This window comes from Crotalus tigris, unplaced genomic scaffold, assembly GCF_016545835.1.
Source record: "Crotalus tigris isolate CLP2741 ecotype Arizona unplaced genomic scaffold, ASM1654583v1 scf7180000017666.379230911805:20528666, whole genome shotgun sequence".
Taxonomy (NCBI): Eukaryota; Metazoa; Chordata; class Lepidosauria; order Squamata; family Viperidae; genus Crotalus; species Crotalus tigris.
Window position 1 is genome coordinate 20,197,260 of NW_024096552.1, and position 20,361 is coordinate 20,217,620.

The 20,361-nt window shown below is 35.8% G+C and overlaps 1 protein-coding gene across 37 annotated transcripts in view; it reads left to right on the plus strand.

The window, feature by feature from the left end:
• The window catches only part of CLASP2 (cytoplasmic linker associated protein 2), a 194,387-nt gene extending 175,779 nt beyond the window's left edge, over window positions 1–18,608 (plus strand). For all 37 annotated transcript variants that reach the window (XM_039336918.1, XM_039336919.1, XM_039336920.1 and 34 more), the window contains 10 exons: window positions 2,272–2,415; window positions 4,544–4,687; window positions 7,117–7,223; window positions 7,979–8,132; window positions 9,226–9,451; window positions 12,977–13,170; window positions 13,994–14,122; window positions 14,898–15,104; window positions 15,292–15,408; window positions 18,188–18,608. In XM_039336918.1, coding sequence (XP_039192852.1) covers window positions 2,272–2,415; window positions 4,544–4,687; window positions 7,117–7,223; window positions 7,979–8,132; window positions 9,226–9,451; window positions 12,977–13,170; window positions 13,994–14,122; window positions 14,898–15,104; window positions 15,292–15,408; window positions 18,188–18,274 — 1,509 coding nt within the window. In that variant the 3' untranslated portion in view covers window positions 18,275–18,608. The remainder of the gene's footprint in view (window positions 1–2,271; window positions 2,416–4,543; window positions 4,688–7,116; window positions 7,224–7,978; window positions 8,133–9,225; window positions 9,452–12,976; window positions 13,171–13,993; window positions 14,123–14,897; window positions 15,105–15,291; window positions 15,409–18,187) is intronic.
• The last annotated feature ends 1,753 nt before the right edge of the window (window positions 18,609–20,361 follow it).

The window sequence follows — 20,361 nt, forward strand, 5'->3', positions numbered from 1 at the left end:
AGAGCAGACTGCAGCTGTATCCCAGAAACATCTGCCATTTTGGTATAACCACAGTTCGTTTCAGCTGCTTCTAGCCACATACCCCAGGGATGCTAAAGGATGGGGTAGCTTGCGAGGGATATGAGGACCAAAACTTTAGAGATCTCCAAAGGATAATGCACCATGGGAGTATAAAGGTGGCCCTAGACCTGCAGGGACACAGTAAGGCAGAATGAGGGAGATAGGCCGGTGGCGGGGGCTGCAGGGTTCTTGCTGTGAGTCCTAAGTGTGAATCACGATGTGGGTGCTGCAGCAGGAATAACTTCAAAAGAGGGTTTTAAGTGGGTTTTGGGGACATCTATCTTATGTAAGGACTACTACATTGCTTTTGGAATTAGATTATTTGTGCCAAAGATGCATATTTTTTAAAATAAACTCTCAATATTCTGTGTTCATTATAACATTTAGCAATATTATTGTTCATAGATGTATTATACATACATATTTATTATGGAATATGCAGTGCTTTTTTTCTAAAAAAAAAAAAAAGTGCTGGAACTTACACACATCATACAACCTGCCTTGCCTACCCTACAAAGTTCCATCCAAAAAAGGTGCCGAACTCCATTCTGGGCGTTTTATGAGAAAAAATGCCCTGGGAATATCTATTCTTTAAAAAATAGCATGCTGAATTGAATTGATCATCTAATCCAATATTCTATTTCTAACTACAGCCAGCTTGAAGCTAGATAACTTGTATACAAGGCCTAAGGGCAACAATCTTCTCAGATTGTTTTACTCATTACTCTGAGTTCAGGTATATTTAGGGCACTCAAAAATACTTTTTACATTTTATTATGTTTTACTAATCTAGATGAAATGTTAATATATATTGTCCATGTATGATATGCCATTCGCTAAATAAATTCTACCTAGCTGCAGGCAGATGCAACTTCTCTGTAGTGGATGGCTCTCAGCTACCAAAAAGTTATTATCAGAAATAATTTTGCCTTGTTTGAATTCCACTGAACTAGTGATGTCTTATCAGTAAGATTATATTTAAAGATATATTTTTTGATGCAAGTATACTAAATTGTTAGAACAGTCATATAAGAAATTGATATGAATAATTTATAAGTTTGATATGGAAAAGATAATTATATTTTGAGTCCTGGTATTGTTGTAAACGGGCTCCCCATCTATGTCTCTCAGAAAGTAAACATACATAATATGTATGCAAAGGAAAAGGAATTATTGGAAAATTCTAGCAGAATATTTAAAGGAATGTATATACCGGAATTAAATCTTTTCTGTCCACTAAGCAGACTCAGAAGAGAAATTGTCTCTTATTTTTATAAATACTTAATTTAATTTGATTAGAAGCTTATTGCAGGCCACTTTAGCTGACTGTGTTCAGCAGGTCAGCGGTTTAAATCTCACCAGCTCAAGGTTGACTCAGCCTTCCATCCTTCCAGGGTAGGTAAAATGAGGACCCAGATTGTTGGGGGCAATGTAAATATATATATATATATATATATATATATATATATATATATATATATATATATATATATATATATATATATATATATACACATACACATACACACACACATTGCTTACTGGTGTACACCGCTTAGAGAGTGCTTGCACTTAAAGCGGTATATAAGTCTCATAAATAAATAAATAAATTGAAGAATTCCATTCTGTATCTATTCCAGATATAGTCCAATTTTCAGCTATGTGAAAACTGTTGCTAAAATTATCTAAAAACCCACCATTCTTATTTAAAATCATTATAGGCTTGTATATATTTATGGTGTTAGAATATCTATTTTTGGCACTACCATGTTTTTCATATCCTGTAGGACCCTAAGGCTGTTCTCAATTACACACTTTAAATTATATTGGAAATTCAGATTTAAAAGTAGCTTATTAATTAGCACCAAAGAACTTCCATTTAGAAAAAATCTGGAAGTATATAGAAATATTGTCTGTAGTTTTTTGCCTTTCTCCTGCATAACCTTTAAAGTTATTTTAATTATTATTTTGCATTTGAAATCCAAAATATGCTTTTGAATTATACAGGTATTACTGGTGCTACATATGGATTCTTGCTCAAGATCCTTTCAGCTAATTCACTGATTTGCTGCTCTAAAAAAAATAACTTCTGAATTGCTACTATTATCATCAACTAGCATTGCTAGTGAAGTAAAATAAGTAAAATAATTCCAATTCTCATATGTTTGTCATTAGATATTATACTTTTCTGTATATTTTTTATTTTTATAGGTAAAAGTTGCAATCCTTAAATACATAGAGACCCTTGCACAACAGATGGATCCAGGAGATTTTGTAAATTCAAGTGAAACTCGTCTGGCTGTGTCTCGAATTATTACTTGGACAACAGAACCCAAAAGTTCAGATGTTAGGAAGGTATTTCAAATGATGTTGACATGAACAAAGTTACTTCTTAAGAATTTTTATTTATCTCTTATTGTATTGAATTATACATTAATATTTTTAATTTCAATAACATGATATTGATTATCCATAATAATTTTGAAAAAAATTCTCCATGTGTTTGTTGTTTTCTTTTCTAATTTTTGTAAAGGATAATAACCAAGCAGAATTTTGACCTAATGTCACATAAACAGATGAATTTAAATCATGAAAATTTCTATTTAAACTGATTTGGAAATATATTTGCCAATACACTTGCCAGCTACCTGCTTATTTAGAATATTTGGGGAAAAAATCCAGTCAATATGGGTATATATATATATTGTCATTGCATGAAATATAATACATGAAGGTGCTATTTAGAAGTAAGAGTTATAAAATCTTGCCTATACTTCTAGACCAGTGGTTCTCAACCTTTCTAATGCCACGACCCCATAATACAGTTCCCCATGTTGTGGTGACCCCCAACCACTTATACATCACCGGGTGCCAGGGGCGTGGCCAAAGAAAAGGGGGAAAAATGGTGGACAGTCTTGTTTGGCGACCCCCGTGAAATGGTCGTTCGACCCCAAATGGGGTCCCGACCCACAGGTTGAGAACCACTGTTCTAGACATTACTCTTTGTATTATAGTGGCTTTCAAAAAAATATAGAATATATAGAATAATGCATTCTTCAGCTGTACATTGAGTATCAGAATCTGGTAGCATATATATATCTGGCCAGATTGGAAATTCAATCACTGAATAAGTTTCAGAGGCAGTGCATGTAAGTTGCCTCCCTTCTTGAAATATATACCTCTACCTGTGCTGTAAGCACAGCTATTCAGTGGAGAATTTGGTTACTAGTTAAAGTAGAAGTGTAATGCAGAAAAATATTGACTTTACTTGTTGAGGCATTCTTTTGTCACTTTTAACCTTTTTCATTGACTCATCTGGCCATATCCTAGGAACTAACTAAATACATAGACCTTCTGTGACTGGCGTTATTACAAGGGCTGTTGGATGCAGGATGACTACTTGGTACTATTGTATCTAATTTGTTCAAGAGACCTCCCATTGTTATAACAGAATTTGACTTACTCTGATGTAGATCCACATGGTGAATATATCTTTTCCATTCCTCAGGCTAGAAATTGGAAGGTCTGAGTTGTAGTCCTGCCTTAGGTAGACCACCAGCTAGGTAATTTTGGGCCATTCACTCCCTCTCAGCTATGGGAAGAAGGAAATGCCAACCACTTCCAAAATCTTGCTCAAGAAAGCCTCAATAATTAATCCAGGCAGTTATCTGGAGTGAACACTGACTGGAAAATTTACTGCATTCCAGCTGCACACCTCCAGTAAAGGGTTGTAGCTGGAATACATTCAGACTAGTGCACATCTGCCCTGTATGTGTCTACTTCCCAAAACCCATTAAATGGCAACCAGGCTCTGTTAAGTCAGAAAAAGGTTGAGATTAGAATCTAACAAACCTAATACATATTATACTCACATCATGGTCTAGTATAGCATATCATACATGGACTACACTTTGCTAATACAGGCTAGCAAAACACATATTATATGCTCTGTACACCATCTAATGTCATAAGAAGAAGGCTTTATTCACACAAGTTGCAGAGGTTTCTGGTATCTGATTTCCTAAAAAGCTGAAGAACAAATACACACGTCTTTTTTTAGTACCACCCAGTATGCAGTGAAACCCAGCCTATTTATTTTGACCAAATGCTGTAGGTATCCTGAAAATAAAAGTACAGTAAGTGCTGATTTCAAAATTATTGCAATTTCAAATTCAAGGATTGAATTTATGTAACATTTTATAGAAAAATTTATTGGGATCACCCCCTCCCTGAGTTTAGTCATTCTTTTATTGAGCTATAAAGAACTCAAGAGGAAGAAGAAAGAATTAGTTTACTTGTATGTAATTATATTTTAGAATTTCATAATAATTTAGAATTTCATAATAAAGGAGATATGTTTTGTTGGAAGTCCAAGAAGAAAAAAGAGCTTCATTGAATGTGAATATATTTTACAATTCCATAATTAAGAAATTATCAACAATTGTCCTTCAGGCCTGGCTTAATTATTTTATCATTTTCCTAGGCTGCGCAATCAGTGCTGATTTCTCTTTTTGAACTCAATACCCCTGAATTTACAATGCTGTTGGGTGCTTTACCAAAAACATTTCAAGATGGTGCCACAAAGTTACTTCACAGTCACCTCCGGAATACAGGCAATGGGGGACAGGTATATTTATAATCATTTATAATAGGTAGAGATAATTTGCATTAAACATGATGAATTAACAGACATATATGCATTTGTTAGCCCTCTTTTATTGTTATTTTTATATGTTAGTTTTCAAATTGTAGCATTGAGTCTTTATTCAACTTAGTATCTTTATTCTAGAAAAATGCATGAAGCCTTCTTTAAAGATTTTATATCATTATAAGGATAAATGAAATTTGGTGATGAAAAAAGTAAGGCACTACATTTAGGCAAGAAAAACCAAATACATGGGTATAATATAGGTGGTACCTTACTCAATAGTAGTAACTATGAGAGGGATCTCAGAGTCCTAGTGGACAATCACTTAAATATGAGCCAGCAGCAGTGTGCTGCAGCTTCCAAAAAAGCCAACACAGTGCTAGGTTTCATTAACAGAGGGATAGAATCAAGATCACGTGATGTGTTAATACTACTTTACAGTGCTTTGGTTAGGCCACACTTGGAATACTGTATCCAGTTTTGGTCACCACAATGTAGAAAATTGTTGAGATTCTAGAAAGAGTACAGAGAAGACTAACAAAGATGATTAGGGGACCGGAGGCTAAAACATATAAAGAAGAGTTGCTGAAATTGGGTATGTCTAGTTTAATGAAGAGAAGGAGAAGGGGTGACATGATAGCAGTGTTCCAGTATCTCAGACAAAGAAGAGGGAATCAAGCTATTCTCCAAAGCACCTGAAGGCAGGACAAGGAGCAACCAATGAAAACTAATCAAAGAGAGAAACAACCTAGAACTATGGAGAAATTTTCTGACAGAACAATTAATCAGTGGAACAACCTGCCTCCAGAAGTTGTGAATGCTCCAACACTGGAAGAGATTGGACAACCATTTGTCTGAAATGGTATAGGGCAGTGGTGGCGAACCTATGGCACGCCTGCCAGAGGCAGCACTTGGAGCTCTCTCTGTGGGCACGCGCACCATGCCCCGGAGATGGCAGGGTTTCCTGCCTGAACAGGGGGTTGGACTAGATCAGGGCTTTTCAATCGGTGGTACATGTACCACTTGTGGTACTTTGCCACATGGCAGATGGTACGCGATTGCTAGCCAAGTGTAGCAGGGGAGGGGAATGAGCCAAAGCAAGCCAAGCTTGAGGGAGAGGCAGCTGCAGCTGAGGACTGTCTGGTATTGGCAGGAGCCGGCAGGACTCCAGCTGATTGGGCTTCCAGAAGCATCTCGTAGTGGAAGATTAACTGAAGAAAAGGGGGGGGGAGGAGAGGCTATAAAATAACATGGCTTGGGTGGGGAAAGGGGAAAAAAGATAACAGGAAAGGTTTAATCCCTTTAAACAAATGTAATTAGTTTTACCCTCTTTAATTGAGTCTGTCTGTGGCTTTTAGAAAGTTTTCTTTGAAGGTAAATAGGCTTAATTTAGCTTAACTAATTAAAGCTAAAGCTTTTTGCAGTTGCCGGAGTCTTTCAGTCTAGAATTGCACCATTGTGACACGGGACACACCTGAGGCAGCTTAAAGAGAGAGAAAAAATGGAATTTGTGTTTATTTTCTTGCTTTGTGCTTGATTCCTGGGTCTTTAAGGGTACAGGGAAGGGATTGGGGGGGTGCATTCTTACTACACTGTGGAAGAGCTCAGAAGAGCAAACCAGCTAGCTCAGGAGTCTACAAACTTAGCAACTTTAAGATCTGTGGATCTCAGCTCCCAGAATTCCTCAACCAGCCATGAGGGCTGAGGAATTCTGGGAGTTGAAGTCCACAAATCTTAAAAGTGCCAAGTTTGAAGACTCCTGAACTAGCTGGTAGTGGTGCATATTAGTAAACATGATTAAATTCATCATACATTTGTCAGTGCAAAGGGAAAGTGATTCAGCAAAGGAACCGAAGAAATTAAAACTGGTACTTTTTTTCTATAGTTTGTAATATTTTATTTTATTATAGAATAAAATACAAAAATACAAAAGCAAATAGTAGGACACAGTGGGGAGGAAAAAGGGGGAAAATGTGAGGGGGGAAGGGAAAAAGAAAAGGCATTGACTTCTGACTTCCTCTGTTGCAGTAGAAGGAAGCATTAACGTTGAACCTCAACTTTTTACTTTTCCATAATATTATAAACTAGCCATTTCTATAACAACAAATGAATCTAATCAGTAAAACCCAAAATCCCCCCTTTTTTAGTCATCAAGTTTTTGACACCTTGCTAAGCACTGATGGTACTCAAACATTGTCATGTCCTAAAAGTGGTACAGTCAGTGAAAAGGTTGAAAAGACCTGGACTAGATTACCTCCAAGGTCCTTCCAACTACTACTACTACTGCTACTGCTACTACTACTACTACTACTACTACTACTACTACTACTACTATTATTATTATTATTATTATTATTATTATTATTACAATGTTCAAAAGACTCATGAGAAGTGTGTGTGTTTTACAGGGGCCCATGGGAAGCCCATTAACAAGGCCTGTTCCACGCTCACCAGCTAGTTGGTCTAGCCCCATCACTTCACCAACCAATACATCCCAGAACACATTATCACCAAGGTAAGATACCAGATATTAATTTAGAACCAGCACTGACTCTCACCCAACACTAATAAAGATAAATTTGTTTCCAATAGGATTTTTCTTGAAGGGAAGAGGGCAGAATGGCAGAAATTGTTTTTCCTGCAGAATCAGTCATTTCACAGAGTTTTACATCTAATTCAACTTTGTAATTTATTTAAATAACATTAAGTTTTCAACCAATTTAAATACAAATCTGAATTAATTGCAAAATAATTTAATTCAAGTTTAAGAAAAATATAGTGAAAGAATATTTAAAACATCAATTGCACAACATTCCTATTCTGCTTATTTCATAATTCATTCTTTTGAAATTGTATGTTCAAATTTATATAGTTTATACATTTCTTTGTTCCTTTCTTTCATAGAAATACTTTCAAATATCTTGTTAAAAGAAAAATATTAATTTGCCTCATTATTTGCCTGGTTACCCTTGTAAATCCCTGCCTTGAACAACAGAATGTTTTCTTCCATACTTGATATTAACCCCATCCTAAACTCTGTTACAATAGCTATTCCTCTAAATTTCCAATCTAGCAATGCTTTGTCACAGCTTAAAGAGGGCATATGTATGTATAAGTTCTTTCTAGCCTAATTAATTCTATTCTAATATAAGCAGTCATCTAAATTCTTATTAAATTGTACAAATTAACACATAGAAATATCCATTAAAGAACCATCACTTGCTGAAATTAAAACTGCTTCACAATATTTTTATTGCTGTTGTTTAACAGTGCATTTGATTATGATTCTGAAAATATGAATTCAGAAGATATATATAGTTCTCTCCGTGGAGTGACTGAAGCAATTCAGAACTTTAGCTTCCGCAGTCAGGAAGATATGAATGAACCTATGAAACGGGATTCAAAAAAAGAGGATGGTGATTCAGTAAGTATCTCTAGATTGAGAAATAACTTGAAGGCCATAATGATATATACTTAAGTGCTTGTTTTTTCAACACATATGCGAGAAAACAAAGTTGCAGGTTTTTTGAGATAAACTTACCAAGGAAAATGGGAACTAGCCTAATTTTTAAAAAATGGGTAGAGACATAAGAGCAATGAAGAGAGCCAGGTCTTGCTTAACATAAGAATTGTTTGCATTTTTAATTTTGGTGATTGCACAGTTTTTTCTCCTTCTGTCACTTATGTATCTACAAAAGGCTTTATCCACTTTCTAATAGATTCCCCCTATTACTATCCTTTAGCAACACTAATAACTTGCTTGGCTTCTTTCTGTATGTTCTTATACATCTCTCTGTCACCTGTATTTCTGCTTTTTTTATCTCTAATTTGCTGGATTTTTTTCTCTTTTACTATCTTATATACATCTGATATAAACCTGATTAGAACTCTGTTTCTTTTGCTTTTACTAATGCCTTAATCTTCTTGATTAAGGAAACTGATTAAAGGGACATCTTGATTAAGGATGATTAGGGGACTGAAGCTAAAAAATAAAGAATAGTTGCTGGAATTGGGTATGTCTAGTTTAATGAAGAGAAGGATGAGGGGGGACATGATAGCAGTGTTCCAATATCACAGGGGCTGCCACAAAGAAGAGGGAGTCAAGCTATTCTCCAAAGCACCTGAGGGCAGGACAAGAATCAATGGATGGAAACTAACCAAAGAGAGATGCAACCTAGAACTAAGGAGAAATTTCCTGACAGAACAATTAACCAGTGGAACAACTTGGCTCCAGAAGTTGTGAATGTTCCAACACTGGAAGTTTTTAAAAAGAGATTGGACAACCATTTGTCTGAAATGGTATAGGGTTTCCTGCCTGAGCAGGGAGTTGGACCTGATGATCTCCAAGGTCCCTTCCAACTCTGTTATTCTGTATTCTATTCTGACTAATCTTCTTAATTTTTTTGTAAACAATTTTGGACAATATTTTGAAAGTATCTCGTATTGAAACAGTTATCTAGCTCTGCAGATGATCTCTCTATATTTTTATTAAGGGTATGTGTATCTGTCTTTGTTAGATTTGCAGTGGGACTGGAATAGATCTACGAACAGGAACTGGTGTGACTGATACAGGCCGAACAGCTCTTGACAACAAAACTTCATTACTTAACACTATGCCTCCTCATTCCTCCCCACGGTCACGTGACTATAATCCATACAATTATTCTGATAGTGTTGGTTCTTTTAATAAATCAGCTTTAAAAGAGGCTATGTTTGATGATGATGCAGATCAGTTTCCTGATGGTAAGTCTGTCACAAACAGAATTGGGGTATGGGTATATTGGAAGAAAATTACAGCTAAACAGAAATAAAACCATTGTCTGAACTAAGGGACATGAGTTATGATACACAGCATGAAAATATGATTTTTAAGAGCTTGATGGGAAAAGAGAAAGTTTTATTTATTATAAAAATTAAATATTATAACATCTGATATGTATCTCTTAGCACTTTGTTGCCTGATTTGTTCCCAAATAGGACACTTTTATAATGATAGTAAATTAAAAAATTGTACTAATAGAATTTAATGGAATACATATTTAAGAAAAAAGCTTAAGTAAAAGACATTTGAATGTTCTTATTTTACTTTCCAAAATAAAATTTAATTCAAAAATAGATTGAAAATTTATTAAATGATAAAAGATAAGTCTGGCATCTATCTCTATTCAAAGAGTATAAAAGACATTATGGTTTGGAAATAAACAAACAACCACTTGAATAATGTTGATTTCTAATCCCTCTCAGTACGTGCTATGCATAAACATTGTTCATTTAGGTAACTTTCATATGGCAAAATGGGTATGGCAAATTAGCAATCTAATATACTGTACTTTATTAGAGTTATGAGCATTCACTTAATGCTCATTCGAGATTATGTGATCAATGCCTCCTAGCGTTTATGAGCAAATCCAAAATTGCAACTATTGCAGCAACACAGCAGTCGTTCGCCCTTACAAGCGACCAACCACAGAGGCTCTGCAATATTCACCTTATTCCTCTCCCTGCTTCCTACAACTGCTTCTCTTCCTGCCGCACCGGACTTACTTACCTTGCAAAATCTGTCTCCTCTCTGCCACGGTTTCTTTCTCTTTGAGGGAGAGGAGAATCGGCTTGGAAAAGCTTTTTGCACCAACAATGGAAGCTCCTGAGTGCTGTAATATCATGTGAGTTCAAACACAAATTCTCTGCAAAAGAGATCACGGTCCCGGAAGCTTCCATTCTCTGGAGGGGAAGGGTTTGCTTCATTTACATGCCTATGGGGCAAAGCATGGAATCAGAATCAGCCAGGCGCAAGAATCAATTCCATCCATTGCCCAGGTGCGCTGTTTGCTTGCATCCTTAGTTTGAGGGCAAGAACAAAGCCTTCAAGTGGGGAGACATCGCGGGGCCAGGTCTCTTGTACCCTCATCCAAGCTGGCAGAAGTGGCAACCACCTGAACGGCCATGATCCCCTTCCCCAACCAGCCACTCAGCCTGCCTGATCTAGTCTTCAGCCAGCCAGCTGGCACAAATCCTCACCACTCTTCTCATCCTCTTCACTGAGCGGTAGCGGCTTGAGTTTCTCTGCTTCGAGTGAAAGGAAACAGGCACCGAGCAGGATTGCTTTCAATAAGGCCGGTGCAGGCAGCACACCTGCATCTTCTTGAGAGCAATCCTGCTCTGCATCTCCGGTTTCTTCCTTTGGGACAGAGTGGAAAAACTCAAGCTGCTGCTGCTCAAACACTTTTTATCCAAACACAATCTCTGAGAGAAATTGGAAGGTCTATGTGCCTGCAGTGAGGCACTTCAGAAACAGAAAGGAACGCTCTGTGATTGTTTGAAACTTCGTGTGACTCAGGTCTCCGTTTGGATGAAAGATGTTTGACAGCAGGCTTGAGTTTGTCTGTTCCGCCTGAGTGAAAGGAAATGGAGGCGTAGAACTCTCAATAAGGCCGGCTTGCTCCGGAGACATGTTTTCGCAAGATTGTTCTCAATAAGAGCAAGGCACGCTTTGGCTCCATTTTTGCCAGGAAGGGGCTTGAGAAATGGCTTTTTCTGGTGAAAATAAGCCTCCAAGCCCTGATGCTGGCGGAGTGAGGCAGCGGCGGCCAGACAGACCCTTCCCCATCTCCCTCACTTCTCCAAAGCCTCCCTTCACTAACCTTTCCAACTCTGTTCTCCGCCACTGCATGCAGGACAACAAAGGCCTGTGGGACGACTGGTTAAAAGAAAAAAAAAGGTCAATCAGACTTTCCAACTTTGTGAGATTTTTTTTTTTCCACAAAAAGTTGGAAGGTCGGATTGATCTCTTTTTTTTTTTAGTCCCACAAGCTTCTTTTGTTGCCCTGCACACAGAGCTGGAAATGAGATTAGTGAAGGAATGTGGTTGCCCTGGGTTGGGAGTTAGGATTTGGCATTGTGGATGTCCTGGGGTGTTGTGGGGGGGTTAGGATTTGGCATTGTGGATTGTGGAGTGTTTTTGCTCTGGTGGGGCTATTCAAAATGCAGGGATTCCCTGTGTTTTGAAGCACCCGGTGTGACTGCATGAAAAGGGGCGCTCCATTTCTCAAGTGCCCCATTTCAGGCATACAGAGCTTGCAGTCTCTGCCAGATCTCTGTTGAAATAAAAAGTCTTTCAGCACCTACAGAGCACTTCCAAATGCAGCCAATCCCTGCGTTTGGAAGCGCTCTACAGGTGCTGAAACATTTTTTTTTCCCAATGGAGATCTGGCAAAGACTACAAGCTCAATATGCCTGGAATAGGGCACTTGAGAAACGGAGCACTCCTTTCTGTGCCTTCACACGGGTGCTTCAAAACGCAAGGAATCTTATTGAAAGGAAGTCTTAATGAGCAAGGGGGTGATCTCGTTCGAAGTACAAGATTCACTCTACGGGTTTTCAAGTTACGAATGGAATGGGCAGGCTCCGTTAAACTCATAACTCGAAGATTACCTGTAGTCCTTTTCAAGTCACACTTCCTCATAGATACTTCCATTTAGCTTCCTTTGCACCAAAAATAGATCTGATACTACCTTTTTCTATTGCTTTTTATTTTTTTATTACACATGTAGCCATGCAAATTTTATTACTAGGAGCTAAGGTTCATCTTTTTTCCAAACATAATGCAGTATTTCTTTCAATATACAATAGGAATTAACTCAATCGATATTTTTGTAAAGGCAACCTAGGAAGAAAACATGGCATATTTTTTGGTGTCTTTTAAGATTTCTCTTAAGGTAAAGATGAGAAAGGATCTAAATCACTGGTTCTTAAACTGGGGTGATTACCCTCAAGGGGTAATTTGGGCATATCTTCAGTTTGGGCTTGTTTGTGACTTGCAGATTCTATGTATGACTACCACTGCTGAGATGCTTATGTAAAAGTTTTTGAGAAAGTAATAACATTTTATACTGGTAAAGAGGGTCAAAAAAATTAAAAATGATTTGAGGCGAGATTGAATCCTTCCATAGCTTCCAACGCCTTCCATAGCTAAGGATCTTAGGGTGATCACTCTGTAGAGAAAAATGTTCCTCTTAGTGTAGTCCTTTGTGCTTTTTCTTTTCTTTTCAAAAAGTCTTACTCCCAATGGGTGGTGAAGAGAACATCCTTGTTCATAGTAGGAGATTTTAATAATAAATGCCATATTTTGTAATAAAATGAAATATGATATCAGGGTTATGTTCCATCCCCATGTTGTTTATCTATTGTTTTATAAATATATACCTTGACATGTAAAGTAAGAAGAATGATACTCTTTTTACTAATTAAATAATTTTACTTTTGCTATAGAACCTTCCCTGGACCATTCTGATCTAGTTGCAGAATTGCTAAAGGAGTTATCAAACCATAATGAGAGAGCTGAAGAACGGAAAGCTGCTCTTTATGAGCTAATGAAATTGACTCAGGAGGAGTCTTTTGGTGTTTGGGATGAGCATTTCAAAACAATTCTTCTTTTGTTACTTGAAACTCTTGGAGACAAAGAGGTAAAGCCCAAAATGGACAAAGAAAAATTATATAATAGTTTTATTTGCCCGGATGATGAAGTTACTAATATTATAATTATTAAATTTATAACTTGCCTTTATTTTTAACACAACTCAAGGTGGCATACATAATGATCTGATAGTCTCTTTTTGCCACAATAATAACAGTGTGAGGTGGGTTGGTTTGAGAGAATAATTACACCAAAAAATTATCCATTGGGCTTTCATAAGGAGGACTAAAATTCAATCTCCGTTTTCCAGTTTAACTCTTTAACTACTATACCATTGTGGCTCTCTTGAATGTGTATGGAGATTCTTCATCATCCAAGTCATGATTGTCCCAAAAGTGCTGAAGAAGCTTCTTGGATGGGAAGCAAAAAGTCTTCAAGGAAAAATAAAGAAAGTTTGCCTTTTTAAAAAGCACCTTTGGGTCCCTCTTGAATGTTACTTATGTCAGGATTACTAACTTTAAAAATAGGTGAAAAACAGGGGCATATTGCTTTATTATAACTATATTCTTTAATACAGACAGTAGAATACACTTTTCAGTATTTCAGTCTCCTTAAAGTAAAGTGTCTCTTAGTGATATCACAATCACACCATGCAGTTATAATAAAGTCCTAGCTACTATTTTATTAAAATAATGTGTAATGTATAAATACTAAATTAATGTGTACAATTCTTTATCAAATGAGGTTGTGAAGAAAAAACTTCAATATTTGGAATAAAATTTCAAAAATATAATACTAAATAGTTCCATTATCAACAATAATGAGTTGAAAGTTATATGAGCAAAACTAATTAACAATCCTTAAACTTTCAGCATTCAATTAGAGCCCTGGCACTGAAAGTCTTAAGAGAAATTTTAAGACATCAACCAGCAAGGTTTAGAAATTATGCAGAACTCACAATAATGAAGACTTTAGAAGCTCATAAGGACCCTCATAAGGAGGTTTGTATACAACTTTGTATTAAACAATATTAAACTGATTGAAGTAATAATATGGTATTCAGTGAGGAAGATAAAGAATATAATTTTTTCATAAGACAAATTTCAGGAATTGAGAAAATCATATATCCTATTCAAAAAAAATTCAAATAATACAGATTTTTATGAACATCTGTTTTAACAAGGTATGAAAATCTTTTAATCTTTGATCATGGACCTCCTTGCTAAGTAAGATCCTTATCATTTTCCCAACACATAAAATTGTCTACAAAGTTTAAATGCTTCTAGGGATATTATTGTCTGTTCTGTCAGTTTTATTATTAAACAATAATGTCAATATATTCATTAGTTTTATTTTTGTATATTACAAGGCAGTAAATGTGGCAATTAATTACATTTCCTCTCATGAATTCATTTTAATTGGAAATAATGGATTAAGATGTAGATATAACAGAAATTTGAACATATACATATCTCATATTTTCTAGAATGATTTTTTTCATTTTAAAATTAGCATAGTTGTAATGTCAATAAAAGTTGTTACGGAATATTTCCTAGATATATTAGTTCATTTTTCCAACATATCCAGATAAATTTCAAATCTGAAGCTATTTTGTTTAAATATTGATACTGTTGTATCAATATTGATAATATACTGCTGTTCTGACAGAAATTTCTATTGTAAAGCAAAATATATTGACATTTAATATTTTACATATCAAAAAAACTATACAAGTGTAACATTATTCGATTTCTATATTTTTCTTTAATCCATTAGGTGGTAAGATCAGCTGAAGAGGCTGCTACTATGTTGGCTACATCCATTAGTCCAGATCAATGCATTAAAGTACTTTGTCCCATCATTCAAACAGCAGATTATCCTATAAATCTGGCTGCAATCAAAATGCAGACCAAAGTTATTGAAAGAGTACCTAAAGAAATTCTTGCTCAGCTTTTGCCAGAGATAGTGCCAGGTTTAATACAGGTAAGAAGATACAGAAACAAAAACAATAGAAAGAACGTTGAAAAAGTATTTTTCAAAAGATTATTTAATTTTTCAAGTAATCTTCTAGTTTTATAGAATATTTGATTGAAATATAATTTTTCTAAATATGTTTTAGGAATATCATTTTTATTTGGATTGATATGCATTTCAATTACTTCTTTTCTAGGGCTATGATAACTCTGAAAGCAGCGTTCGAAAGGCATGTGTTTTCTGCCTTGTAGCTATTCATGCAGTAATTGGTGATGAGCTGAAGCCACATCTTAGTCAACTCACAGGTAGCAAAGTAAGTGACATGCCATACCAGGACCTGATTTTGATTTTTTTCTAATTATGGGGATTAGAAAAAAAAAGGTGGAGGGGGTCTTAGGGACAGAAATTTGTTCAGCATCTCACTTTGGCTATTATTTGAATCTGGAAGTGTATTGGAAAATGAAATGTATAAATAGATTGACAAAATATAAATGAATATGGTTGTTGATATACACACTATAAGGACTTGAATAAAACATATAGTTTTAAACTTCAGTGAAATCATGGTAGCTTCATGCAGTTATATGATTTTAGACTGTGAATTGGAAAGCTGTTAGTTCAATTCGTAATCCTGCATACAAAAGCATCTAGAATGTCATAGCTTTATATTGGAAGATTTGTCTGTTACATACTGTTTCTCTTAGTCAAAGATAGCAGTCAGATATCCAGTTCTTTAACAATAGTGTGAACTGGGGAAAAATACTATTCAAATCAATTGTCTTGAGTAATTTGGCTAGAGAAATGATAGACAACTTACTGAAAATGAGAATAATAAACTAGGCAATGATTTAATCAGCATGCTTGAAATAAAAGTTGCTAAAATGTTATAAAGAAAGTATAAAGATGACAGCATCAAAATTTCGGTCTTATTGAATGAACATTGTGCTCATATACTTGATGCCCTTTTTTCTCTTCAGTAATTAATTCCTGATTACAAACAATAATTGCCATTATACCATAGATGAAACTTACTCTATAAAGCAAAATGAAGTATACGTTAATTAAATAGTTAATAGTTAATTAAATAGAAAGTAAAAAGTACCCTATGAGCATTAAAATTTATTATCAAAGCTGTTGATAATATTCAATCATTGAGAGGCTTGTACAATTTATTTATTATTTTATTTATTTCTAACATTTATTGGCTGTCCATCTTACTATAGGGTAACTCTGGGTGGCTTACAGTTACATATACAGTTAAAACATGTTAAAATCAGACACTAAATCAAGGATACATGGTGAGGGTGGGATGGAGTGGAGAAGGAGGTGGAGTCTGTTATAACTCAATCTACCACCTCCATTGTGCTGATTCCCTGACTGGGGCCCTAAGCCAATTGCCCGAGCCATGTTTTTAGACTCTTACGAAAAGATAGGAAGAAGGCTGTGGCCAACCTCATATGGGGGGGGGAGATGTTCCACAAGGTAGGAGCAACAGTAGAGAAGGCCATTCTCCTGAACCCCACCAGTTGAATAATCAGGCTGATAGGACGCACAGCATGCCTCCTCTGCCAGCACGAGTGGTACGGGCCAATCCCAGTGGAGTGAGACTGGGATTGTATCCCATAGTATCAAGTAATATGCCAAATATGTATTAAATTCTAAATAAAGAAAAATCTCATTTGGACAGAATTTTATGTCATCTTTTGTTTCAAATTTTTTAATAGTCACTGCTATTTAAACAATTTTTAAATGTAGTAATACTGTTTTATTTATGTAGCTTGACAAAAGTTCTTTAACAAGCACTTCTATATACATTTTTAAAAAAACCTTTTGAAATCAATTGCAGGTAGTCTTCAGCTTACATTAATTTAGTGAAATTATAATAGCACTAGAAAAAAGTAACTTACGATAATTTTTCACACTTATGACCTTGCAACATCTCTCTGGTCACGTGATTAAAATTCAGAGTCTTGACAACTGGCATGTTTTATGAGAATTGCAGTGTCTCCAGGTCATATGATCACTTTTTGCAACCTTCTCTCAAGCAAATGGAGAAATTCACTTAACAATTGTTACTAACTTAACAACTGCAGTGATTCACTTAACTGTGGCAAGAAAGGTCGTAAAATGGAACAAAACTCACTCAATAACTGTCTTCTTATCAACATAAATTTTGGACTCAATTGTAGTCGTAAGTCAAAGACTACCTGTAATAGTTTTGATTAGACATGCATTTGATTGAAGAAAAAAAAAGTTATCATTCATGGAATTATAATTACAAATGATAGCTTTTTCACTTATAAAACTCATGCTACTCAGTGTAAAGAACCTAAGCTCTTAGGAAAACATAAGGAAGTTTTATTATAGAGTAAAATCAATGAAATTTTATTTTTAAATTAAGATTGTGATGTTGCTTTAAAAATATCTTAATTAGTTAACAGTACTAAAAAGTTGAGGGCAAATAATTGACATTTAAACCATTTATCAGTGGTATGAATATAAGATATAGGCCCATATATCAATAGTCTAGATCTAAGAAATAACAAATTTCCATTTCTGTTTCCATATACGAAGATTTAAAAACTTCCATTTAGAGTTTAAAATCAACCTTTTTTCTTGTGCCATTTATGCCTTGCAAATTGTGCTTTGTTAAACTATGGCAGGATCAAAACACAGTTTCAGATTTTGAAATTATCAAACAAACTACAGTTCACCCAGTTCAGCAGTCACAAATCATTTAGAACTGAAAGCATCTATCTTTATAATAAAAATTTGAAGATGAAAAAAGGACTGTTGTTCCTTATCATGTCTGAACCAAGTCTTAATTAAGTTATATCAATCGTTATATACAGTAAATTAAAACTATTTTGAGGAGAATATTAATGTGAGAATTATTCCAATAAGTTGTATGTTCTATAGTTCTGATTAGGCTTCTTTCCTCTGTATATATCATTCCATTACAAATCTTTTTCATTGTTCTTTTAATGTTCATTGTTCATTCACTGTTAGTTTAAAAATTAAAAAATATTTGTCTGACATATCTAAATATGTTATAAGAACTAAACATGTTATTTACTAATTTAAATCTGCAGATGAAATTGTTGAATCTTTATATCAAGCGTGCACAAACAGGATCTGGAACAGGTGATGCCTCAGCAGATGTTCCAGGACAAAGCTAGTAATCCTGAAACCCATCTTTTAACTAGGAGGAAAGGCACATCAGTAAAAGGAAAATTCTCAAATGCATTTTTGGAGCTCTTCTCCCTCTCAATCTCCCCCCCCCCCCAATGAAGGGCTGCTCTCAGCCTGCATGTGACTGTTCCAGTAATTCCATATCCAAGGAAAAAGACAGTATTAATATCACTTGACTGAAGCAACATATTTTTTTAACTAACCCATCATGTTTTCTGTTTGCACTCCTCTGTGTGTCTTTCCATTGATTTTTTATCAGTGTTAATGTACATTTTTATTTTTCAAAAAAACTAATTAAACAGGAATGCCTTTAAGTTTTAAGTATGGTCTAAATTTCCTCATTTTTACTAAACTGCAAAATAACATGGTTCTTCCTTCCTGGTTTTAAGAATAATTTTTGGGGAGGGGTGCTTCTGCTTGGATGCACAAAGTGGGAAGACAGCAAATATCAATGCTGGATTGAGCTGAACCGCAGCTAGACTAGTCTCTATACTGAGGATAAAGCAACCATATATTATCATAATGCCAATAGCGGAGCAGAAAGCAATGTCCATAAAGCTTGATTGATGAACCATTGACTATTTGTCATATAAACAAAAATTCAATGCAAATTAGGAGGACAACTCCTGTATGGAAATCTATTCAGAATGATGTTGTTAGTTGCGAAGTCGTGTCCAACCCATCGCGACCTCATGGACAAAAGTTCCTTCAGGTCTTCCTGTCCTCTACCATCTTTTGGAGTTCATTTAAGCTCACTCCTACTGCTTCAGTGACTCCATCCAGCGACCTCATTCTCTGTCGTCCCTTTCTTCTATTGCCTTTAATCTTTCCCAGCATTAGGCTCTTCTCCAGTGAGTCCTTCCTTCTCATTAGGTGGCCAAAGTATTTGAGTTTCAACTTCAGGATCTTCCATTCTAAAGAGCAGTCGGGGTTGATCTTTCTAAGACTAACCGGTTTGAAAACTTTGCAGTCCAAGGGATTCGCAGGAGTTTTCTCCAGCACCATAGTTCAAAGGCCTCAATTCTTTGGCACTCAGCCTTTTTTATGGTCCAACTTTCACAGCCATACATTGCAACTGGGAAAACCATGGCCTTGACTATACGCAGTTTTGTTGGCAGGGTGATGTCTCTGCTTTTTAATATGCTGTCTAGATTTGCCATAGCTTTCCTCCCCAGGAGCAAGCGTCTTTTAATTTCTTGACTGCAGTCCCCATCTGCAGTAATTTTGGAGCCCAGGAAGGTAAAATCTGTCACTACCTCCATTTCTTCCCCATCTGTTTGCCAGGAATTGAGAGGGCCGGATGCCATGATCTTGATTTTCTTAATGTTGAGTTTCACGCCAACTTTTGCACTCTCCTTCTTCACCTGCATCAAGAGGCTCTTTAGTTCCTCTTCACTTTCTGCCATTAGAGTGGTATCATCTACATATCTTAGGTTGTTGATATTACTCCCAGCAATCTTAATTCCAACTTTTGATTCATCTAGCCCTGCCTTTTTCATGATGTGCTCTGCATATAAGTTAAATAGGCAGGGCGACAGTATACAGCCTTGCCGGACTCCTTTCCCAATTTTAAAGCAACCAGTGGTTCCGTGTCCAGTTCTCACTGTTGCTTCTTGACCCGCATATAGGTTTCTCAAGAGACAAATAAGATGGTCTGATACTCCCATCTCTTTAAGAACTTGCCACAATTTGTTGTGATCCACACAATCAAAGACTTTAGCATAGTCAATGAAGCAGAAGTAAATGTTTTTCTGAAACTCCCTAGCTTTCTCCATGATCCAGTGTATGTTGGCAATCTGCCTCTTCAAAATCCTGCCTGTACTTTTGGTAGTTTTCGATCCACATACTGCTGGAGTCTAGCTTGTAGGATTTTAAGCATAACTTTACTAGCATGTGAAATGAGTGCAATGGTGCAATAGTTTGTACATTCTTTGGCATTGCCTTTCTTTGGAATTGGAATGTAAACTGACCTTTTCCAATCCTGTGGCCACTGCTGAGTTTTACAAATTTGCTGACAAATTGAGTGTAGTACTTTTACTGCATCGTTGTTTAAGATTTTGAATAGCTGAGCTGG